Source organism: Mesoplodon mirus (assembly GCF_964341445.2).
Source record: "Mesoplodon mirus genome assembly, chromosome: 3".
Lineage (NCBI taxonomy): Eukaryota > Metazoa > Chordata > Mammalia > Artiodactyla > Ziphiidae > Mesoplodon > Mesoplodon mirus.
This window is the reverse complement of record NC_138978.1, coordinates 87584256-87606480: the sequence shown is the minus strand read 5'-3', so window position 1 is coordinate 87606480 and position 22225 is coordinate 87584256. Positions and strand designations below refer to the sequence as shown.

The window sequence follows — 22225 nt, the reverse complement described above, 5'->3', positions numbered from 1 at the left end:
TTCTTTTTCTTTTTTTGGCTATGGATATCCAGTTGTCCCAGTACCATTTGTTGTAAAGACTATCCTTCCAGGACTTTCCTGGTGGCGCAGTGGTTAAGAATCCACCTGCCAATGCAGGGGACACAGGTTCAATCTCTGGTCCGGGAAGATCCCACATGCCACAGAGCAACTAAGCCCATGCACCACAACTACTGAGCCTGTGCTCTAGAGCCCATGAGCCACAACTACTGAGCCCATGTGCCACAACTACTGAAGCCTGTGCGCCTAGAGCCTGTGCTCCACAACAGAAGCCACCACAATGAGAAGCATACATACCACAATGAACAGTAGCCCCCGCTCGCCGCAACTAGAGAAAGCCCTTGCACAGCAATGAAGACCCAACACAGTCAAAAATAAACTAAAAAAAACCCCACAAAGACTATCCTTCCACCCTTCCTCCACTGAATTGCACTTTTGTCAAAAATCAATTGAGCATATTTTTATGGTTCTACTTCTGGGTTCCCTATTCTGTTCTAGTCCACTGATCTCTGGGTCTACCTCTTCACTAATACATTTCTTGATTACTGTAGTTTTTTAAAGTATTTATTTTATTTTGGCTGTACAGGGACTTAGTTGTGGCAAGCAGGATCTTTGTTGCTGCATGTGGGTTTCTTAGTTGCGGCATGCGGACTCTTAGCTGCAGCATGCATACAGAATCTAGTCCCCCTACCAGGGATCGAACCTGGGTCCCCTGCATTGGGAGCTTGGAGTCATACCCACTGGACCACCAGGGAAGTCCCCACTATAGCTTTTTAGTAAGCCTTAATGTCACACAGAATGATTCCTCATGTTATTCTTTTTTGTCAATATTATTTAATTATTCTAGTGCTTTTCCCATTCCACATACATTTTAGAATAAGCTTGTTTATGTCTATGAAAAACTGCTGGGGTTTTGATAGGATGTGATTTTGAGGAGAACTGACATCTTTACTATGTTGTCTTCCAATTAATGAACACAGTATGTCTCTTCATTTATTTAGGTCTTTCTATTTTGATTTTTTCCATAAGCATTTTGTACTTTTCAGTATACAGATCCTATACACGTTTTGTTAAGTGTATACCTAAATATTCCATATTCTTTCGAGTGATTATAAACGTTACTGTGTTTAAGTTTTCACATGCTCATTAGCCTGCAGAGATCAGATTTTTGTATGTTGATTTTGTATCCTGTGACCCTACTTAAATCACTTATTAGCTGTAGTTTTTTTAAGATTTCTTGGATTTTCTGTGTAGAAAATCATGTGCAAAAATTCAGCAGCTGTTCCTTAAAGCAAGATTAATTTAGAAACTGTTTAAACATTATAGTTACCCACCCAAAATAGCCTATGGTGAAATCCTGCAGCCACTTACTTTAAAATTGGAAATATAAATGACTTCTATTGCTTCTATTATTTAACATTTTGGGAAATTATAGCTAAAGAAATTTAAAAAAAACACCAAAAACAGTTTTATTCATTTCCAATTTGTATAACTTGGGTTTTTTTTGCATAGCTCAAATAAATCACACTTGGAGTAGAATTCTTTTCATACGTTATGGGATTTGGTCTGCTAGTATTTTGTTGAAGATTGTTGTTTCTAAGTTCATTAGCAATAATGGTCTGCAGCTTTTTTGTTTTGTTTTTTTTTGGTACTGTCTTTGATTTTAGTATCAGGGTATTACTGGCCTTATGAGTTGGGAAGTATTCCCTGTTCCTGTTGATAAAATTTGTCCTGTTGACAAAAATTACAGAATAGGCCAATTTCTGGAAGAGGCATTTTCTAGAATAGATTTTTTTCTTGCAAGAGATTGTTTTACACTGGTATTAATCCTTCTTTAAATGTTTGGTATAATTTTTCAGTGAAATCATATGGACTTGGAGATCTTTTTCAGAAGCCATTAAATTATGAATTAAAAAAAATTTTAATGGTACAGGGCTAGTTAGATTATTTCACGTTGAGTTTTGATGGTTTATGTTTTTTGAGGAATTGGTCCATTTCTTCAAATTTATGAATGTAAAGTTATTTGTAGTATTTCCCTTTTATCTTTTTTTTTTTTTTTTTTTTTTTTTTTTTTTTTTGCAGTACGCGGGCCTTTCACTGTTGTGGCCTCTCCCTGTTGTGGCCTCTCCCGTTGCGGAGCACAGGCTCTGGACACGCAGGCCCAGCGGCCATGGCTCACGGGCCCAGCTGCTCCGCGGCATATGGGATCTTCCCAGACCGGGGCATGAACCCGCGTCCCCCGCATCGGCAGGCAGACCCTCAACCACTGTGCCACCAGGGAAGCCTCCCTTTTATCTTTTTAATGATTATAGGATCTGTAGTGATTTGTGTCTTTTTCTTTTTGTTATTCTTGCTAGAGGTGTATGTCTTTCTCTAACCAATTTCATGGGTGCCAAGTAGGCAGTCAGATTAATAAAGACTGGAGTTTTGCCAAGTGAATTCAATAAAGAAAGAAACAATGGAGTTGAGAGTGTATGCAAGGGAGCGATTATAAATGATAATGTACTACAGACTGGATGAGGAGAGATGTGAGGGTGTGAGGGGAGAGGTACTGTGAAAAGGCACTAGGGTTAAAGGATCGTAGGTCCTAGTGAGGTCTAATGATTGCTGGAGTCAGGGCCTTTCCAGATTAAGCTAGAAAAAGACAGGAGTAAATAGTGAGAGACTAGGATGCTTGAAACTGAGATTAAGGAAGAGTTATAGTTGTTGGCAATGACAAAGGAGTGTCTAAAGTTGATTAGATATTAAGGTCATTAGCAGAGAAGTCAAGGGACTGAGAAGCATCAATTAGAGAGTGACAGTGAAACAGAGATTAAAATCTCTGGGGAACGAGGAGGAGTGAACCAGGGATGCTAAATGACTATGGGTGGTATAGTCTGATGATCATGAAAAACTTAAAGCTGAGATATTTAGGGAAGGAGAGAATGGTCTGCAAGTAGCACTCCCAAGATAAGAAAACCATTAGTGGAAAAACAAGTACTAAATGACAGCCTGCAGGAGAGAGCCAAGGTTCAGTTAGAGCAGTGATTCTCAAACTTTAGTGTATATTAGAATCACCTGGAGGGTCAACTATAGGTTTCTGGACCCCACACCAAGAGGTTCTGATTTAGTAAGTCTGAAGTCTGAGAATCTGCATGTTCCCAGATGATGCTGATGCAGCTGGCCCATGGACCACACTTCCAGAACAACTCAAGAACAAAAAGGAAAAAAAAGCAAAAAAGGTTGATTATATAGAGAATGTTGTTAACACAAGTAAACTCCATGCAAGAAGTTAAGAGAAGCCAAACAATTTTGTACTAAAAAATAATGCGTAACATAGGAAGGATCAGTCATACATCAATATTTTCTCTGCAGAACTGCCTTCAACCAACCTACCAAAATTTTGTTGAGTATCTGCAATGTGCCAGGCCCCTTACAGACTGAGCAAAGTTTCAAGCGTTAACTTGGTTAAACTAAACACTGATCACCATAACATAGCTCTCTATAAGGACTGCTGCAAATGTTTACAGGAAAACCTCAAGTAAGCCATTTAATGTAAAAGGATATGTTAATGAAGCTGAACTTTCTTTTTAGATATAGACAAAGATCATTCATTGAGCAGTTTTATTAGTTATTGAAAGGCAGTTGTTGAAAGATTTGATGTGTATTTGACAGAAGTAAATTCTTATTTACTATTTTTATTCTCTTCAAAATGGAAAATTTCCCACAGATCATAAAAGCATTACATAATCAATATTTAAATGAACCAGAAAATACTGAAAAGTCTACAGAAAATGGAAAAAAAGCAAAAAAAAAATCCTGTAATCCCATCACCTAGAGGTAACCACTATGCATTTCTGAAGTATCTAAGACTATATATATAAATATAGATTAGAATATATATCTATATGATCTTTTAGGAAAAACAATGCATGCTGTTTAGTATATGCATACTAATTTCTTGGTTAAAAATATAGTTTAATAGGTATAGGTATGATTTTCACTTTAATTCTGCCTATGTTTCATGAAGGTATCATCATTTTAGCTACTAGTTAATCATGTTTTTAAAATGGTCAATAGTTTAAAGATATTTCAAAAAATTATCATATTGATTATAAAAATAAATGAAGCCAAGAAGACTTTCTCTTTCTATAATACACATACACTTTGAATTTTCACTTTAGATGATATTGGAATAATGCCTGAATGTTCCACTTCAAGAGTCCAAAATTTTAAAATACATGAAGCTGATATACATGATTTATACATAATTCCAACTTGAGAATGATGAAACAAAAATATTTTACAGACTTAAATACTTAGTAAAGTAAAAATTTAGATTTCCATTGCTATCACATATGCATATTAAGAAATGTATAGATTCTTATAAAAACTTGCATACATAATTAATATCTACTGCTATTTTGCCTCAAATTCAACATCTTTCAAACCGTAGGTAATATAAATTTTGAATATAGAACCAATAGAGAATCTTATGTAACCTGACACTCAAAGAAACCAAGTATTGTTTGTTAGAGGTTCTAAATATTTTTGAAGGCAGACAAATATTTGTTTTAAAAGTTAAAAACTCATGGTGATCATTTTGTAATGTATAGACGTATTGAATCACTATGTTGTACACCTGGAACTAACAGTGTTGTAGGTTAATTATACTTCAATTTTAAAAAATAAATAAAATACTGAAACATATGCATTACAAAAGGGCCCATCACTCCATAAAATAAGGTTTGAACTCCATTAAATGACAACTCCATCTAAAAAGCAAAATTAGAAACTCAACAAGAACTATATTTTTGATACCCTTGTATAGTCTTCATTTTTTAAACAGGAAGACACCATCTCTTGGATTTTCATTGCTTAGACAGGGCCTATAACATATAGTAGACTATTTGTAAAATGAATAACATTTGGGAATTTATTCAATTTTTAGGGATCCAGAACTGTAAAATTTCCTGTAAATTATGTCATTAAAAAATGAACATATAGCTATTAAAAAACGTTAAGTGAAAATTGTTTAATCTTAGAGCAGTCAAAATACAGTATAAGATTGGTATCTTGGTGTCTGAAAGCAATCATTTTACCATTTGCATTTTAATCTTTTGTATTATTCATTTAAGTTGATGGTTAATTAAAAAACCTAGTTTTAATCAAAGTCGTTTTCAAACATTGTCATAATGTCACTTTGAAGAGTCATATCAATGGTACCAGCCATCTGTAGAAAAGAAGAGAAAACGTAAATGTTACTTAAAAAGTTTATACCTTCATTATGTTACATCTATATGAAAAAATGATAATGCAACATTTGGAACATACAAAATGAATGCAATTTATTTAACATAATGAGTTTGTACATAACTTTTAATATCTGTTCAAATACTATCTGATTTTTGTTAAAATACTGTTCATGTAATAAATAAAAATAAGTTTAAAACTTACAAGAACACAAAGAACAAGTTTAACCTATCTCTCCAAGTAAGAAAGTTCTCAGTGTTAATATATAAACATGAACTGAGATTACATGGTTTCATGTATCTCTCCAGCTAACACAGTGCTGGACACATAAAATTATTTTCTGAATGAACTAGTATCTTACCTATGTGAGAGAACTATACTATGTTTAAAGCCAAGGGCTTTCCATGATTTTGCCAATTACTGTGTAACCTAAGGCAAATGATCTAACCAAGTTTATTTTATATACAGATATTTATGAAGAGCAATCAGATTGCATGTATAACACTCAGTACAATGTTGTTTATTAAATGCTAAAAAGCTAAATAAAATAAGCTAAAGTATAGGAAAAGCTAATTAAGACAAAAGAAACAAATGTTTCTTACTATACTCTGAAGCCTTCTCTAAAAGTCCTTGTGATACAAGTTAGATAGTATTTGCCACATCTGAAATGACACCAACTAGGAAAGTTCAAAAAATGTTTTGTTTTGTTTTGTTTTGTTTTAAATCAATGAAGAGTAGCAGCCCAGAGTAGTAGGTAAAAGCACCAGTTTGCAACCAGTTGGTTGACTTCCTGGATGGGAATCAGTGTTCTCTGGCTATATGGAAGAAGACTTGGAATTATGACTTAGCTACCAAAAAGATATTAAGAAGCTATGTGTGACTCTTAAAAACTATGAAAATTTCTTTAAACATGCCTTAGAGACAAAAGGGTAAATTCTTAGATCTTAGCCCAGGTGATTTTCCGAATGCCAGCTCTTAGGATACCAAATATCTAGCCCAAATAGTTCCTTAAAAGCTCTATTTTGGGCTTCCCTGGTGGCGCAGTGGTTGAGAGTCTGCCTGCTGATGCAGGGGACGCGGTTCGTGCCCCGGACCGGGAGGATCCCACATGCCGCAGAGCGGCTGGGCCCATGAGCCATGGCCGCTGAGCCTGCGCGTCTGGAGCCTGTGCTCTGCAACAGGAGATGCCACAACAGTGAGAGGCCCGTGTACCGCAAAAAAAAAAAAAAAAAAAGTTCTATTTAACCCTCCAATGAGAGTTGGATACACTGTCCTAGTTTAAATATCACGGATACTCCTAGAAGTATCCAGACATACTGCAAAATTCCAAAAATATGTAATGAAACTTGTTTTGTTAAAAGTACTTTGGGAAATTTGGAGTCAAGATGGCAGAGTAGGAGGACATGGAGTTCATGTCTCCCCACAACTAGGGCACCTACCAGACACTGGTGGGGGACCTTGACACCCAAGGGCCTGAGTGACCGGGTAGGACGTGGGGGGGAGCGAGTGGGGAGGAGTGGAGGCTGGATGGGACTGGCGCTCCTGAAGGGTGGCTGGGAGAGGGGAGGGGTTCCCATGCCTGGAGGGACCCTCAGGAGTTTGGAGGATCAGACTGTACTACAAAGCTACAGTAATCAAGATAATATGGTACTGGCACAAAAACAGAAATATAGATCAATGGTACAGGATAGAGAGCAGAGATAAACCCATGTTCATATGGTCACCGAATTTATGACAAAGCAGGCAAGAACATACAACGGAGAAAAGACAGCCTCTTCAATAAGTGGTGCTGGGAAAAGTGGACAGCTACATGTAAAAGAATGAAATTAGAAAACTCCCTAACACCATACACAAAAATAAACTCCAAATGGATTAAAGACCTAAATGTAAGACTAGACACTATAAAACTCTTAGAGGAAAACACAGGAAGAACACTCTTTGACATAAACCACAGCAAGATCTTTTTTGACCAACCTCCTAGAGTAATGAAAATAAAAAACCAAAAATAAACAAATGGGACCTAATTAAACTTAAAAGCTTTTTCACAGCAAAGGAAACCATAAACAAGATGAAAAGACAACACTCAGAATGGGAGAAAATATTTGCAAATGAAACAACAGACAAAGGATTAATCTCCAAAATACAGAAACAGCTCATGGAGCTCAATATCAAAAAAACAAACAACCCAATCAAAAAATGGGCAGAAGACCTAAATAGATAACTCTCCAAGGAGGATATACAGATGGCCAAGGGGCACATGAAAGGATGCTCAACATCACTAATTATTAGAGAAATGCAAATCAAAACTACAATGAGGTATCACCTCACACCAGTCAGAATGGCCATCATCAAAAGATCTACAAACAATAAATGCTGCAGAGGGTGTGGAGGAAAGGGAACCCTCTTGCACTGTTGGTGGGAAAGTAAATTGATACAGTCACTGTGGAGAACAGTATGGAGGTTCCTTAAAACACCAAAAATAGAACTACCATATGACACATCAATCCCACTACTGGGCATATACCCTGAGAAAACCATAATTCAAAAGGTTTTGACACATGTACCCCAATGTGCATTGCAGCACTATTTACAATAGCCAGGACATGGAAGCAACCTAAATGTCCAAAAACAGATTAATGGATAAAGAAGATGTGGTGTATATATATACAATGGAGTATTGCTCAGCTGTAAAAAAGAATGAAATTGGATCATTTGTAGAGATGTGGACGGACCTAGAGACTGTCATACAGAGTGAAGTAAGCCAGAAAGAGAAAAACAAATATTGTATATTAATGCATATATGTGGACTCTAGAAAAATGGTACAGATGAACCTATTTGAGGACAGGAATAGAGACGCAGACACAGAGACTGGATTTGTGGACGTGGGGCGGGGGGGCGGGGAGGGGGGACTAACTGGGAGATTAGGATTGACATATATACACTACCATGTGTAAAATAGATAGCTAGTGGGAACCTGCTATAAAGCACAGGAAGCTCAGCTCGGTGCTCTGTGACTTCCTAGATGGGTGGGATGGGGGGGTGGGATGGGAGAGAGGTCCAAGAGGGAGGGGATATAAGTATACATATAGCTGATTCACTTCATTGTACAGCAGAAACTAACAACACTGTAAAGCAATTGTACTCCAATAAAAAAATTTTTTTAAATAAAAAGTAAAAGTACTTTGGGAGCTCCCTGGTGGTCACTGGTTAAGACTCTATGCTCCCAATGCAGGGGGCCCAGGTTCGATCCCTGGTCAGGGAACTAAGATCCCACCTACTGCAACTAAGACTGCGAGCTGCAACTACTGAGCCCGCATGCTGCAACAAAGAGCCCATGTGCCGCAACGAAGACCCAGCACAGCCAAAAATGCATAAATGAATTAATTTAAAAAATAAACTAACTTTAAAAAAATGAATAAATAAAAGTACTTTATTTTAGATTCTCTTCCATCTTGACTAAATCTGAACTAGTGGAATACTTATTGATATCGAACTGGTTACTGCCTATACCAATTAACCTTAGATACCACGATTTAAATACTAAGGCTCTCTGCAGCTGACACCATAACCTGGATATTCCTTTTTTCAGTGGTCCTAATATACACCTCAGCCATTCAAATTTAAGATCAAAAACTGGGTCAAAGGAACTGGCATAAGCTCTGGTAGGGAGCTTATGCTAGATGTCAAATTTTTGCAGCTGTTTACAATACGGATCTGTCAAGTAGCAGCAGCATAAGAGTTTGGGTTGTCAAGAATGATAGTAGGTAGCTCCAAAGTCAGGTTTTCAAATGTCAAGCTGCTAGAGGTGGCATTTTTAGTCACATTTCAGTGGGTTCCAGAAAAATGCTTGGGGTTTAGAAATTATATCAGGTTACCTAGTTGGGTTGGTAGGTGGCAGGGAGGTTGTTGAGATATCACTTGTGGGTGACTGAAGTCAGGCCCTTGTGAGTACCAAAAGGAAAAATTCCTAGGTCACTAGAGAAATACTTCTATTAAAATACTAATTAAACTTTAATAAAGAACTCCTAAAAAACAAACAAAAAAATAAAACAATATAAAAAATTTGCTGTTTAAATTAATTAAAATTAAATAAAATGAAAAATTTAGTTCCTTAGTTGCATTAGCCACATTTCAAGTGCTCAATGCCATATGTGACTAGCAGCTATTATATTTGATTGTATAAAGCACATTCCTATAATTGTAGAAAGCTCTATAAGACCATGTTGGTCTAAAGTAAATTCCACCATATGTTACAACACTGCTAAATGCAATTTGTTTCTGCCTTCATACTATAGATAAGAGGCTGACAAAACTTTTGTATATTATTTCCTAGGAAATTTACTTGTATCATAATCAATACCACAGCCAAAGCCAGTGGATTTTTTCTTCTGGAACTAATGTTCTGTATGTCCTATGAATTCACATGAGTTTTCCAGGATTACAAAAATATCCAGCACCCAATAAGGTAAAGTTTACATCTGGGCATCAATGGTTACCAGGTAAGCAAAGAAGCAGAAAAACACTATCTGTAAAGGAGATCAATCAATCAATCGAAACCAACCTGGAAGTGACATAAATGTCAGAATTAGCAGAGAACCCATTAAACAGTTATGATAACTGTATTCCATTTGTTCAAAGGTTTAATAGAGATACTAAAAACATTAAAAAGACCCAAATCAACTTCTAGATATGACAACTATAATGTCTGAGATGGGACAACTTCAAGTGGCCTAATACAAAAGTAACTGGAGTCACTAAAAGGAGAAAAGGGAGGGGCTTCCCTGGTGGTGCAGTGGTTGAGAATCTGCCTGCCAATGCAGGGGACACAGGTTCGAGCCCTGGTCTGGGAAGATCCCACATGCTGCGGAGCAACTGGGCCCGTGAGCCACAATTACTGAGCCTGCACGTCTGGAGCCTGTGCTCCGCAATAAGAGAGGCTGCGACAGTGAGATGCCCGTGCACCGCGATGAAGAGTGGCCCCCGCTTGCCACAACTAGAGAAAGCCCTCGCACAGAAATGAAGACCCAACACAGCCATAAATACATAAAAAGAAAAAAAGGAGAAAAGGGGGAAACAGAAAAAATATGAAGAAATAATGCCCCAAATTTTTCCAAGCTTGATCAAAACTATAAACACATCACTCCAATAAGTTCAACAAAGCACAAGAAACATGAAGAAAACAATTAATGAAAACCCAGTGATTAACTTGGAAGCAACCAAGATGTCTGTCAATGGATAAACTGTGGTACATTTATACAATGGGATATTACTCAGCACTAAAAAGATATGAGCTAGCAACCTACAAAGACATAGAGGAAACTTAAATGTACATAACTAAGTTAAAGAAGCCAATCTGAAAAAGGTATATATACTGTATGATTCCAACTATACAACATTCTGGAAGTGGCTAAACTATGGTAGTAAAAAGATCAGTGGTTGGCAGGGGTTCAGGAGGGAGGGGTGAACAGGAGGAGCACAGCAGACTTTCAGGAAAGGGAGAGTATTCTGATGGTACCATAATGGTTGGTGTATGTCATTATACATTTGTCAAAACCCATAAGAAGCACAACACAAAGAGTGAACCCTGATGTAAACTATGGACTTTCCTTGATATAATAAGATTGATAATGGTGTGGCAATGTTGGTTCACAGATTGTGTAACAAATGTACTGCACTAATGTGGGATGTTAATGGTGGGGGAGGTTGTGAATTGGTGGGGGAAAGGGGAGGATATGTGGGAACTCTTTATACTTTCAATTTTGCTGTGAATCTAAAACACTTTAAAAATAAAGTCTATTAATGAAAAACAAAGGCCAAATAAAGATATTTTCATGTACACAACAGCTGAAAGATTTCATCACCAGCTGACCCACACCACAAGAAATGTTAGAAGGAAGTCCTTTTAGGGAAAAGGAAAATCATACCATTTGGAAATCTGGATCTAGACAAATCAATAAAGAGCACTAGAAATGGTAACTACGTAGGTAAATACAAGGTTTTTTTTCTTTTAATGTCATTTAAAACTTTTAGAGACAATTTGACTGCTTAAACAATGGCCTAATGGCTAGGAGGGGGCAAATGGAAGTACACTATTGCAAGGCTATTACACTAAATGTGAAGTGGTGTGATATAACTTAAGAGAAGACTGTAACAAGCTAAAGTATATATTGTAAACGCTAAAGCAACCACTAAAGTAACAAACAAAGAGTTACTGATAATAAGCCAATAAAGGAAATAAAATGGAATCATAAAAAATGCTATTAATCTAAAAGAATGCAGGGAAAAAAATAACAAGAACAGAGGACACACATCAAAAAATAGCAAGATGATGGACTCAAATGTAACCATATCAATAATCATATTGAATGTAATTGGTTAAACACTCCTATAAAAAACAGAGATTGGATTTTTTTTTTTTACATCAAGACTACACTATATATTGCCTGCAAGAAAGTCAATTTAAATATAAAGCACAGATAAGTTAAAAGTAAAAGGATGGAAAAAATTTTTTCGCCATGCCAACATTAGTCATAAAAAAGGAGAAGTGGTTATATTTCACAGGAAATAATATTACCAGGAGTAAAAAAGATCATTTTGTAATGAAAAGGGGGCCAGGGCTTCCCTGGTGGCGCAGTGGTTGAGAGTCCGCCTGCCGATGCAGGGGACATGGGTTCGTGCCCTGGTCCGGGAAGATGCCACATGCCACGGAGCAGCTAGGCCCGTGAGCCATGGCCGCTGAGCCTGCGCGTCCGGAGCCTGTGCTCCGCAACAGGAGAGGGCACAACAGTGAGAGGCCCACATACCGCAAAAAAAAAAAAAAGAAAAGGGGGTCAATTAATCATGAGGACGTAACAATTCTAAATGTCTATGCACCTAATCACAGCTTCAAAATAACATGAAATAAAACTGATAGAATTACAAGGGTAAAAAGACAAACCTATAATTATACCATCGTAGGTGCCAATGCCCTTTCTCAGTATTTGATAGTGCAAACAGGCAGAAAATCAGTAAGAATTTAGTAGACTTGAAAACCATTACCAATCAACTTGCCCTGTTTAATAAATACTCTACCTAGTAGCAGCAGAATACACATTCTTCTCAAGTGTACACAGAGTATTTACCAAGGTAGGTCATAATCTGGGCCATAAAACAAGTCTTAGTGAATTCAGAAGAATTCAAGACATTGTATGTTCTCTGACCACAATGGAGTTCAACTAGAAATCACTAATTTTCTATTATTTTCACTAGCCATAAAATTTCCAAATATTTGGAAACTAAATAACACACTTGTAAATAGTCCACAGATAAAAGAATAATCCACCTCAATAAAAAAGAAGGAATTAATTCTACTTTTTAAAACATCAGTTTTTAAATATTAAGGACTCCTTAAACACAAGTCTTTTTTTTTTTTTTTTGGTTTCCAGTTTTGTTAAGATATAATTGACATACAACTTCTTCATCTAGTGTTCAACTAAATAAACACTGACTAGGGACAGATGGCATATCTCTTAGCCACAATTCATAGGCAGTTTATGGATTTTTCAAGAGTAATAACAGTAAGTAATTTTACCTCTGTGCCAGGCATTTTCAGATGTGCTTAATACATGTAAATTCATTTCACCTTTTACCTTTATTATCCATACTTTACAAATGGAAACTGAGACACAGGGAGGTTAAATAAATAGCCCACGCTCCAACATCTAGTTAATGGAAGAACCAGGATTTGAACTCAAAGTCTAGTAGCCTCCAGGATTGAGACTCTATTATTACACTATGCTTGTGTCTTTTGACTATGAAATTTTAATTTTACTCTCTGATTTTAGAACCTGATCCTCACCAAAGAGGTAACTGTCACTGAAGAACCACCCAGAATACACCTTTGAACATGTAAAGACACTGCTCTGTTAAATCTTTCCTTTGTTCGTTAGATTTAGTAAACTAAAATTCACTTACTACTTCTCTTCTCCTCCGCTCTTGCTCTTTCTCCCTTGCTAAATTACGGTCTTTGAGAAGCCAGAGGTTGCCTCCATCTTGAGCTTCCAGTGACTGCTGATGTTCTTTCTGCTCTTCTCCAAGACACTTGTTTTGCATTTTATTTGGAGAAGATTCTAGAGTGAAGCCATGGTCCCTTGAAGAAACAGTGAAGTTCAAAGTAGGTTTCAAGCTCCTTAAAAGTTTTTATCATGAAGATACGTTGTTAAATGACAAATATAAAGCAATGTTCTAGATACCCTTTTTTGTATGTCATGACATTATTTTTAGTATTTTTGATGTCAAATTTTACATTGGGCAATCTATGTTAATGAAGAGAAGGTTTTAGAAAACTATGTTCAAGGTTTACCATCATCTTCTTACACATAGAATGGAAATATTAAGACATTTCTGGAAAATAATGATGTCTTTATAATTTAGCAATATTGGTATCTTTAATAGCTTTTTCAATCACTTGATTATTTGTATCCCCTTCAAAATAGATACTATTACTTACTGATTTTTTAAAAAATCAATAAAAATTTACTTTTTCTATATATAATTTGCTTTGTGGTCTACTAAATAGCTGAATTATAGCCACTTACAAAAAAGAAATTTATTTTAAATACATATCTGTATCTCTCAAAGCCTCCATTAATCTAGTAAATTACAGACCTTTGATTTTCTTGAAATAGTTTTGGTTCCTTTGTATTCTGTTCCAGATGTTTCTGTATTAGTTCCTGTGTTCGAGCTCTCACTTCCTTTTCTATCGCTGCTTTTCTAAATTGGTTGAAGAGCTCATCTGATGATTTCACTACCCCTGATGTTTTGACTGGTTTGCCTAAACTTTTCCAAGAATCTGCATTCTTGATCTTTATATCCTAAAACAAATATTTGATTCAGTATATGTCTACAGATGTCAACTAAATTTTGGAAGAAAAGCAATATTTTTTGATATGGTAATAGATTAAAAATAAAGATTCTGAAGGCTTCAGGTAACTTTGTAAACTTAAGTTAAAGGTTACTAAAGTAGAAAAAATAGGATAACAGATTAACTAAATTCAACTATTCATCTAAGACCAAATTAAAATAGCATGCTTGACAATTATTTCAATTTAATATGAAACATATATGTTAAGGGTATGACAATCTGTTAAGAATATAAAAATCCCCTGGTCACTGTAATCAAGATATTTATGAACAACAAGGTCCTACTGTATAGCAAAGAGAACTATATTCAATATCCTATGATAAACCATAATGGAAAAGAATTTTAAAAAGTGTATATATATATATATGTGTATATGTATATGTGTATATATATATATATATATATATATATATATATAAAACCAAATCACTTTGCTGTGCAGAATAATTAACATTGTAAATCAACTACACCTCAATAAAAAAAATTAAGTTACAAAACTTAAAAAAAATAAGACATTTATGATCTTATGAGAAAAATAAAGCAAATATACAAGTGATTAATCAGAGGGAAAGTAAGATGATGCCAAAGAACAGCACAGTGTTTGTTGAGAACCCTCTGACATAGCTATGTTTTCCTTTCTTCGGTATGAAGAAAAAAATTAACTGACTGTGATCACTGTTCTTAACTGTGATATGCCAAGGTCTAGATCAGTGCTGCCCAATAGAAATATATATAGTTTAAAATCTTCCAGTACCACAATTTTTTTTAACTAAAACTTTTAATAATATATTTTATTTCACCAAATATACCCAAAGCATTATTATTATTATTATTATTATTATTATTTTTTTTTTTTTTTTGCGGTATGCGGGCCTCTCACTGTTGTGGCCTCTCCCGTTGCGGAGCACAGGCTCCGGATGCGCAGGCTCAGCAGCCATGGCTCACGGGCCCAGCCGCTCCGCGGCACGTGGGATCCTCCCAGACCGGGGCACGAACCCGTATCCCCTGCATCGGCAGGCGGACTCTCAACCACTGCGCCACCAGGGAGGCCCCCCAAAGCATTATTATTTCAACATGCAGTCAATATAAAAGACTGAAGATAATTTTATTTATTTATTTACTTACTTACTTACTTATGTATGGCTGTGCTGTGCGGCTTGTGGGATCTTAGTTCCCTGCCCAGGGACTGAACCCAGGCCCTTGGCAGTGAAAGCGTGGAGTCCTAACCACTGGACCACCAAGGAATTCCCTATATTTTTGTAATGTCTTCTAAATTGGTGTTTTACATTTATAGCACATCTCAATTCAAATGCTTAACTTTGATTAGAAATCATTGATCTGTAATTAGACTTCATAAAACTTACAGTTGAAAAAGTAGATATGCATAATCAAACTGTTCCAAACATCCTTATGTTCTCCAATAACTGAACTGAGTATAAGTTTTTAAATTTAAGTTAATTGTAAGTTCTAAAACTGAGTTTCTCAGTTGCACTAGACATTTCAAGGGCTCAATAACTATATGTGGCTAGTGGCTACCATACTGGACACTGGATATTACATGTCTAGATGGCCCTTCTAATAGTTGTTATATTCTCCAGGATAGTTAATGTTATACCACAAAGCAAGTCTTATAAATTTAAGAAGACTGAAATCATATCAAGTATCTTTCCTGACCACAATGATATGAAACTAGAAATCAATTACAAGAAGAAAACTGGTAAGTTCAAAAATATGGAGATTAAACAACATGCTACTGAACAACCAATGCATCAAAGAAGAAATCAAAAGAAGTTAAAAAAAACACCTTGAGACAAATGAAAATGGAAATACAACATACCAAAAGGTATGGGATACAGCAAAAGCAGTCCTAAGAGGGAAGTTCATAGTGATAAATGCCTACATCAAAAAACAAGAACTATCTCACGTAAACCTAATTTACACCTCAAGGAACTAGAAGAAGAACAAATGAAGTCCAGAATTAGAAGAAGGAAGGAAACAATAAAGATCAGAGTAGAAATAAATGAAATAGAGACTATAAAAAGACCACAGAAAAGATCAATGAAAATAAGAACTGGTGTTCTGAAAAGATAAGCAAAACAGACAAACCTTCAGCTAGACTCACCAAAAAAAAAAAAAGAGGACTCAAATCAGTAATATCAGAAATGAAAGAGAAGGGACTTCCCTGGTGGTGCAGTGGTTAAGAATCCGCCTGCCAATGCAGGGGACACGGGTTTGAGCCCTGGTCTGGGAAGATCCCACATGCCATGGAACAGCTAAGCCGGTGCACCACAACTACTGAGCCTGTGCTCTAGAGCCCATGAGCTGCAACTACTAAGCCTGCGTGCCACAACTACTGAAGCCTGTGTGCCTAGAGCCCATGCTCCACAACAAGAGAAGCCACCACAATAAGAAGCCCACACACCGCAACGAAGAGTAGCCCCCACTCACCGCAACTAAGAAAGCCTGAGTGCAATGAAGACCCAACTCAGCCAAAATCAATCAATCAATCTAAGAAAAAAAGCAAAAAAAAAAGAAATGAAAGAGGAGATATTACAACTGATACCACAGAAATATAAAGGATTGTAAGACTACTATGAACGATTACATGGCAACAAACTGGACAACCTAGAAGAAACTGATAAATTACTAAAAACATACAACTTACCGAAAGTGAGTCATGGAGAAATTGAAAATGTGGACAAATCAATTACTAGTAAGGAGACTGAATCAGTAATCAAAAAGTTTCCAAAAAGTCTAGGACCAGATGGCTTCAGTGGTAAATTCTACCAAACATTTAACGAAGAATTAATACCAATCCTTCTCAAACTCTTCCAAAAAATAGAAGAGGAGGGAACATTTCCAAACTTATTTAACTAGGCCAGCATTACCCTGATACCAAAATGAGATAAGGACATCACAAGAAAAGAAAATTACACACTAATATCCTTGATGAACACAGGTGCAAGAATCCCCAACAACATATTAGCAAACCAAATTCAACAATACAGTAAAAGGATGATACACTATGATCAAGTAGGATTTATTCCAGGGATGCAAGGATAGTTTAACACCTGCAAGTCAAACAACATGATACACCACATTAACAAAATGAAGGATAAAAATATGATCTTAATAGATGCAGAAAAAGCATTTGACAGAATTCAACAGCCATTTATGATAAAAAAACTCTCAGCAAAGTAGGTATAGAGGGACTATATCCTATCATATAAAGGCTATATATGACAAGCCCACATCTCATATCATACTCAGTGATGAAAGGCTGAAAGCTCTTCCTCTGAGATCAGGAATAAGACAAGGATGCTCACTCTCACCATTTCTAGTCAACATACTACTGGAAGTCCCAGCCAGAGCAATCACGCAAGATAAAGAAATAAAAGCACTCAAGTCAGAAAGAAGTAAAACTGTCACTATTTGCAGATGACATGATATTATATATAGAAAACCCTAAAGACTCCATCAAAAACATTAGAATATAGAAATTCAGTAAAGTTGTGGGATACAAAATCAATATACAAAAATCCAGTGTGGGGGCTTCCCTGGTGGCACAGTGGTTGAGAGTCCACCTGCCGATGCAGGGGACGTGGGTTTGTGCCCCGGTCCAGGAAGATCCCATATGCCGCGGAGCTGCTGGGCCCGTGAGCCATGGCCGCTGAGCCTGCGCGTCCGGAGCCTGTGCTCCGCAACGGGAGAGGCCACAACAGTAAGAGGCCCACGTACCGCAAAAAAAAAAAGAAAAGAAAAGAAAAGAAAAAATCCACTGTGTTTCTATACACTAACAAACTATCAGAAAGACAAATTAAGAAAAAAAATCACATTTACAATTGCATCAAAAAGAATAAAATACCTAGGAATAAACTTAAGCAAGGTGAAAGACCTGTACACTGAAAACTATAACAGTGATGAAAGTAATGGAAGAAGATACAGAGAAATGGAAAGATATTCCACGTTCATGGACTGAAAGAATTACTATTGTTAAAACATCCATATTACCCAAAGCAATCTACAGATTCAATGCAATCTCTATCAGAATTCTAATGACATTTTTCACAGAAATAGAACAAACAATCCTAGAATAGGTATGGAACCATGAAAGACCCTAACTAGTCAAAGCAATTCTGAGAAAGAACAACAAAGCTGGAGGTATCATGCTCTCTGATTTCAAGCTATATTACAAACTTACAGTAATCAAAACAGTACGGTACTGGCATAAAAACAGACACACAGCACAATGGAAGAGAATAGAGAGCCCAGAAATAAACAAATGCACTTATGGTCAATTAATTTACAATAAAGGAGTGAAGGACTCATTTCATACTTGGGCATGTGTTCTGGTGAGTGAGTAGTCCCTGTGCTGCTGCAGAAGAAGATGGGGAAGGAGGAAATTAAAAGAGCAGTGAAGGAAAATAGTGTGGATAGGCTAGCCTTCATATAATGTGGCTTGGCCTCAGAGTCTTGTGGGAGAGAGCCAGTAGCCTCATTATTATTTCATTGGAAAATTTAACTTTCTGTTACATTTAAAATAAAGGAAAATGACCTACAAAAACAAACAAACAAAAAGGAGTGAAGGATGTAAAATGGGTAATGGACAGTGTCTTTAACAAATGGTATTGGGAAAACTGACCAGCCAATTAAACTAGACTACTATCTCATACCATATGTAAAAATCAACTCAAAATGGATTAAAGACTTGAATATAAGACCTGAAACCATAATTGTAACTCCTAGAAGAAAACATAGGTGGTAAGCTGCTTGACATCCATCGTGGTGATAATTTTTTGGATCTGACACCAAAAGCAAAGGCAACAAAAGCAAAAATGAACAAGCGGAACTACATCAAACTAAAAAACCTTCTGCTTAGCAAAGGCAACCAAAAACAAAATGAAAAGGCAACCTACTGAATGGCAGGAAATATTTGAAAATCATATGTCTGATAAGAGATATATATAAAGAACTTAGAAAACTCAACAGCAGGAAAACAAACAAGCTAAAAAAAATGGGCAGAGGACCTGAATAGGCATTTTTCCAAAGAGAACAAACAGACGGGCAACAGGTCCATGAAAAGGTACTCAGCATCACTAATCATAAGGGAATATTAATCACAAGGGAAGTGCAAATCAAAACCACAATGAGATATCACCCTCACACCTATAAGAATGGCAATTATCAACTGTTGGCAAGGACATGGAGAAAAGGAAATCCTTGTACAGTGTTGGTGGGGATTTAAATTGGTATGGCCATTATGGAAAACAGCATAGAGATACCCGAAAAAAAAAAAAAGTAGAACTACCATATTATGCAGCAATCCTACTTCTGAGTATATAGCCAAAGGAAATGAAATCAGGATCTTGAAGAATATCTGCACTCCCACGTTCATTGCAGCATTATTCATAATAGCCAAGATTTGGAAGTAACACCACGTGTCCATCAATGGATAAACAGAAAAAGAAAATGTGGCATATATACATGATGGAATATTATTCAGCCACAAAAAAACCAAGGAAATTGTGGATGGAACTTGAGGGCATTTATTATGCTAAGTGAAATAAGTAGACAGAGAAAGACAAATACCATATGATCTCACTTATATGTGGAATCTAAAAAACCCCCAAGAAACACCACTCCCCCAAAAGACCCCCAAATTTATAGATACAGAGGACAAAGTGGTGGCTGCCAGAGGAGGGGGAGTGGGGAGTGGGCATAATGAGTGAAGAAGGTCAAAAGGTACAACCTTCTAGCTGTAAAATAAGTAAGTCCTGGGGATGCAATGTACAGCATGGTGACTATAGTCAATAATACTCCATTGTACATTTGAAATGTGCTTAGAGTAGATCTTAAAAATTCTCATCACAAGAAAAAAAAATTTAACTATGTTGGGAGATGGAGAGAATAGACTTCCTGTGGTGATCATTTCTCAATATATTAAGTTGTATACCTGAAACTAATAATATTATATATCAGTTATACCTCAATTAAAAAAAAAGAGTTAGCCTACTTATCTGGGGTAAGGAAAGACGACAATGCAATACCTGAACATCCTCTGTTTAAATTTTTTTTGATAATTGTCTCCTTAATAATTATGCTTGATTCCTCTTTTCATATTATTTCCATGAAATATTAGGGAGAAATTTGTCCAGGGTCCCAGGTAAAGCAAAAGAAAATTTATGATAAGACTTTTCCATAAGCCTTTTAAATTTCCATCCTGAAGTAATCTCACCCCTACTGTACACAAAAGACCTTCACCATTGGTCACCCAGTTGTGTTTATGAAGTCTTTCCTGTATGTTGCCAAAAAAACCTGTTTTTGTTCTTACCCATGGAATGGGCTAAATACTAGTTCCACACTTCATTTTTCTACTGAGTTAGTTAAAGAATCTTGCCTTCAGATAGAGATTTGAAACAGAACAGGTAATACCTGGTAGTATACTTAATAGGAAATAAAGGGAGGATGAAACCCTGGTCTCTGGCTTGATCCCGGAAATGTCTATCTAATTGCAATAAAATTTTGGCAGATCCTAAAACAAGAAAGTTCATAGCTGGGTTTGGAGTACAGTACAGTTTTTCAGACATCACAGAGAAGAATAAGAAGACTTTTTTGACAGGCAGAAATGAGGATGGAAAGCATTCCTCACTGAAGAAAGAACATAATAATTAAAGATATTACTAGACACATATGGGGAGAAATGAAGAGTTCAATTTCAATGAATTACAAGGCATATAGTTAAGACTGAAAGGCTAGGTTGGAGTCATAAGGTAAAGGTGTTTAATCTTCACTCTGGAGTCAAAGTTAGAAACTACTGAAAGTTTCATACATATTAGTAATATGATCAGAGCAATACATCAGGAGGAACAGTATAAGAATGTTAAAAGCAGAATGGATTAGAACAAGGAAGGTTTCAAGTTAGTCTGACCAGATATAAATATTACAAAAAGCTCAAACTGAAAGAAATGAGGTCTGATCTCTGAGGCAGAAGTGGAAAAGGAAACATCTTGAAAGTAAAACCCGAAGAATTTAGCAATTCCTTGGCTGTAGGGGACTGAGAAATCAAAAATGATTAAAACTCACAGGATGTCAGGTCTAGAACTATATATTTGAGTCATCTGCAGAGAGACTGTAACTGAAATCACCACAGTGGGTCTTCAACCAGAGAGAGAAGTAGTAGAAGACCCTGGACTCCTTACACTATCAAGACTTTGGGAGGGATGCAGCAATTTTAGACATCATTGGTTCATCTGATAGGGCAAATTACAGGAATAGGGGAACAGCTGGATTCTAGGTAAAATTAAGGCACTGCTTCACAACTGGGGTGATTCTCCTTTGCCCAGGGAAGACCTATGGCAATGTCAGCAAAGTTTTTGGTTTTCACGTAGTGGTAGGGGAAAGGGTGTTGCTAGCATCTAGTAGATAGAGGTTAGGGTTCCTGTTAAGCAGCCTACAATGTACAGGCCTACTCCCAACAAAAACTTATCCAGGGCTTCCCTGGTGGCGCAGTGGTTGAGAGTCTGCCTGCCGATGCAGAGGACACGGGTTCGAGCCCTGGTCTGGGAGGAGCCCACATGCCGCGGAGCAATTAGCCCCGTGAGCCACAATTACTGAGCCTGCGCGTCTGGAGCCTGTGCTCCGCAACAAGAGAGGCCACGATAGTGAGAGGCCTGCGCACCGCGATGAAGAGTGGCCCCCACTTGCCACAACTAGAGAAAGCCCTCGCGCAGAAACGAAGACCCAACACAGCCATAAATAAATAAATAATTAATTAAAAAAAAAAAAAAAAAAAAAAACTTATCCAGCCCAAAATGTCAATAGTGCTATAGTTGAGAAAGCCTGGTTTGAAATGTAAACAGGTAGTGGAGAAATAAGACAAAAGGAATAATAGAGACTATAGAGATGGCAGGAGAGCTCCACAAAAATCTGTCAAATGAAAGAAAATGAAGAACAGAGATAGAGAAGTCTTGGCAAGAAGGGATACCTTTTCTTGAGGCAGAGGTAAGTAAGAGATGAACAGCAAAGCTAGAGCTCTGAGTAAAACAACAGAGTTTGGGAGCTTGTTGAAATGT

The 22225-nt window shown here is 36.7% G+C and overlaps 1 protein-coding gene across 1 annotated transcript in view; it reads right to left on the bottom strand.

Annotated features, from left to right (window-relative positions):
* Positions 1-5161: 5161 nt before the first annotated feature.
* The window catches only part of BRDT (bromodomain testis associated), a gene marked incomplete at its 3' end in the record, with an annotated part of 48590 nt that continues 31526 nt past the window's right edge, over positions 5162-22225 (bottom strand). The window contains exons 15-17 of the mRNA XM_082615523.1: positions 13898-14103; positions 13205-13379; positions 5162-5230 (exon numbers count right to left, since the gene is read on the bottom strand). Coding sequence (XP_082471649.1) covers positions 5162-5230; positions 13205-13379; positions 13898-14103 — 450 coding nt within the window. The remainder of the gene's footprint in view (positions 5231-13204; positions 13380-13897; positions 14104-22225) is intronic.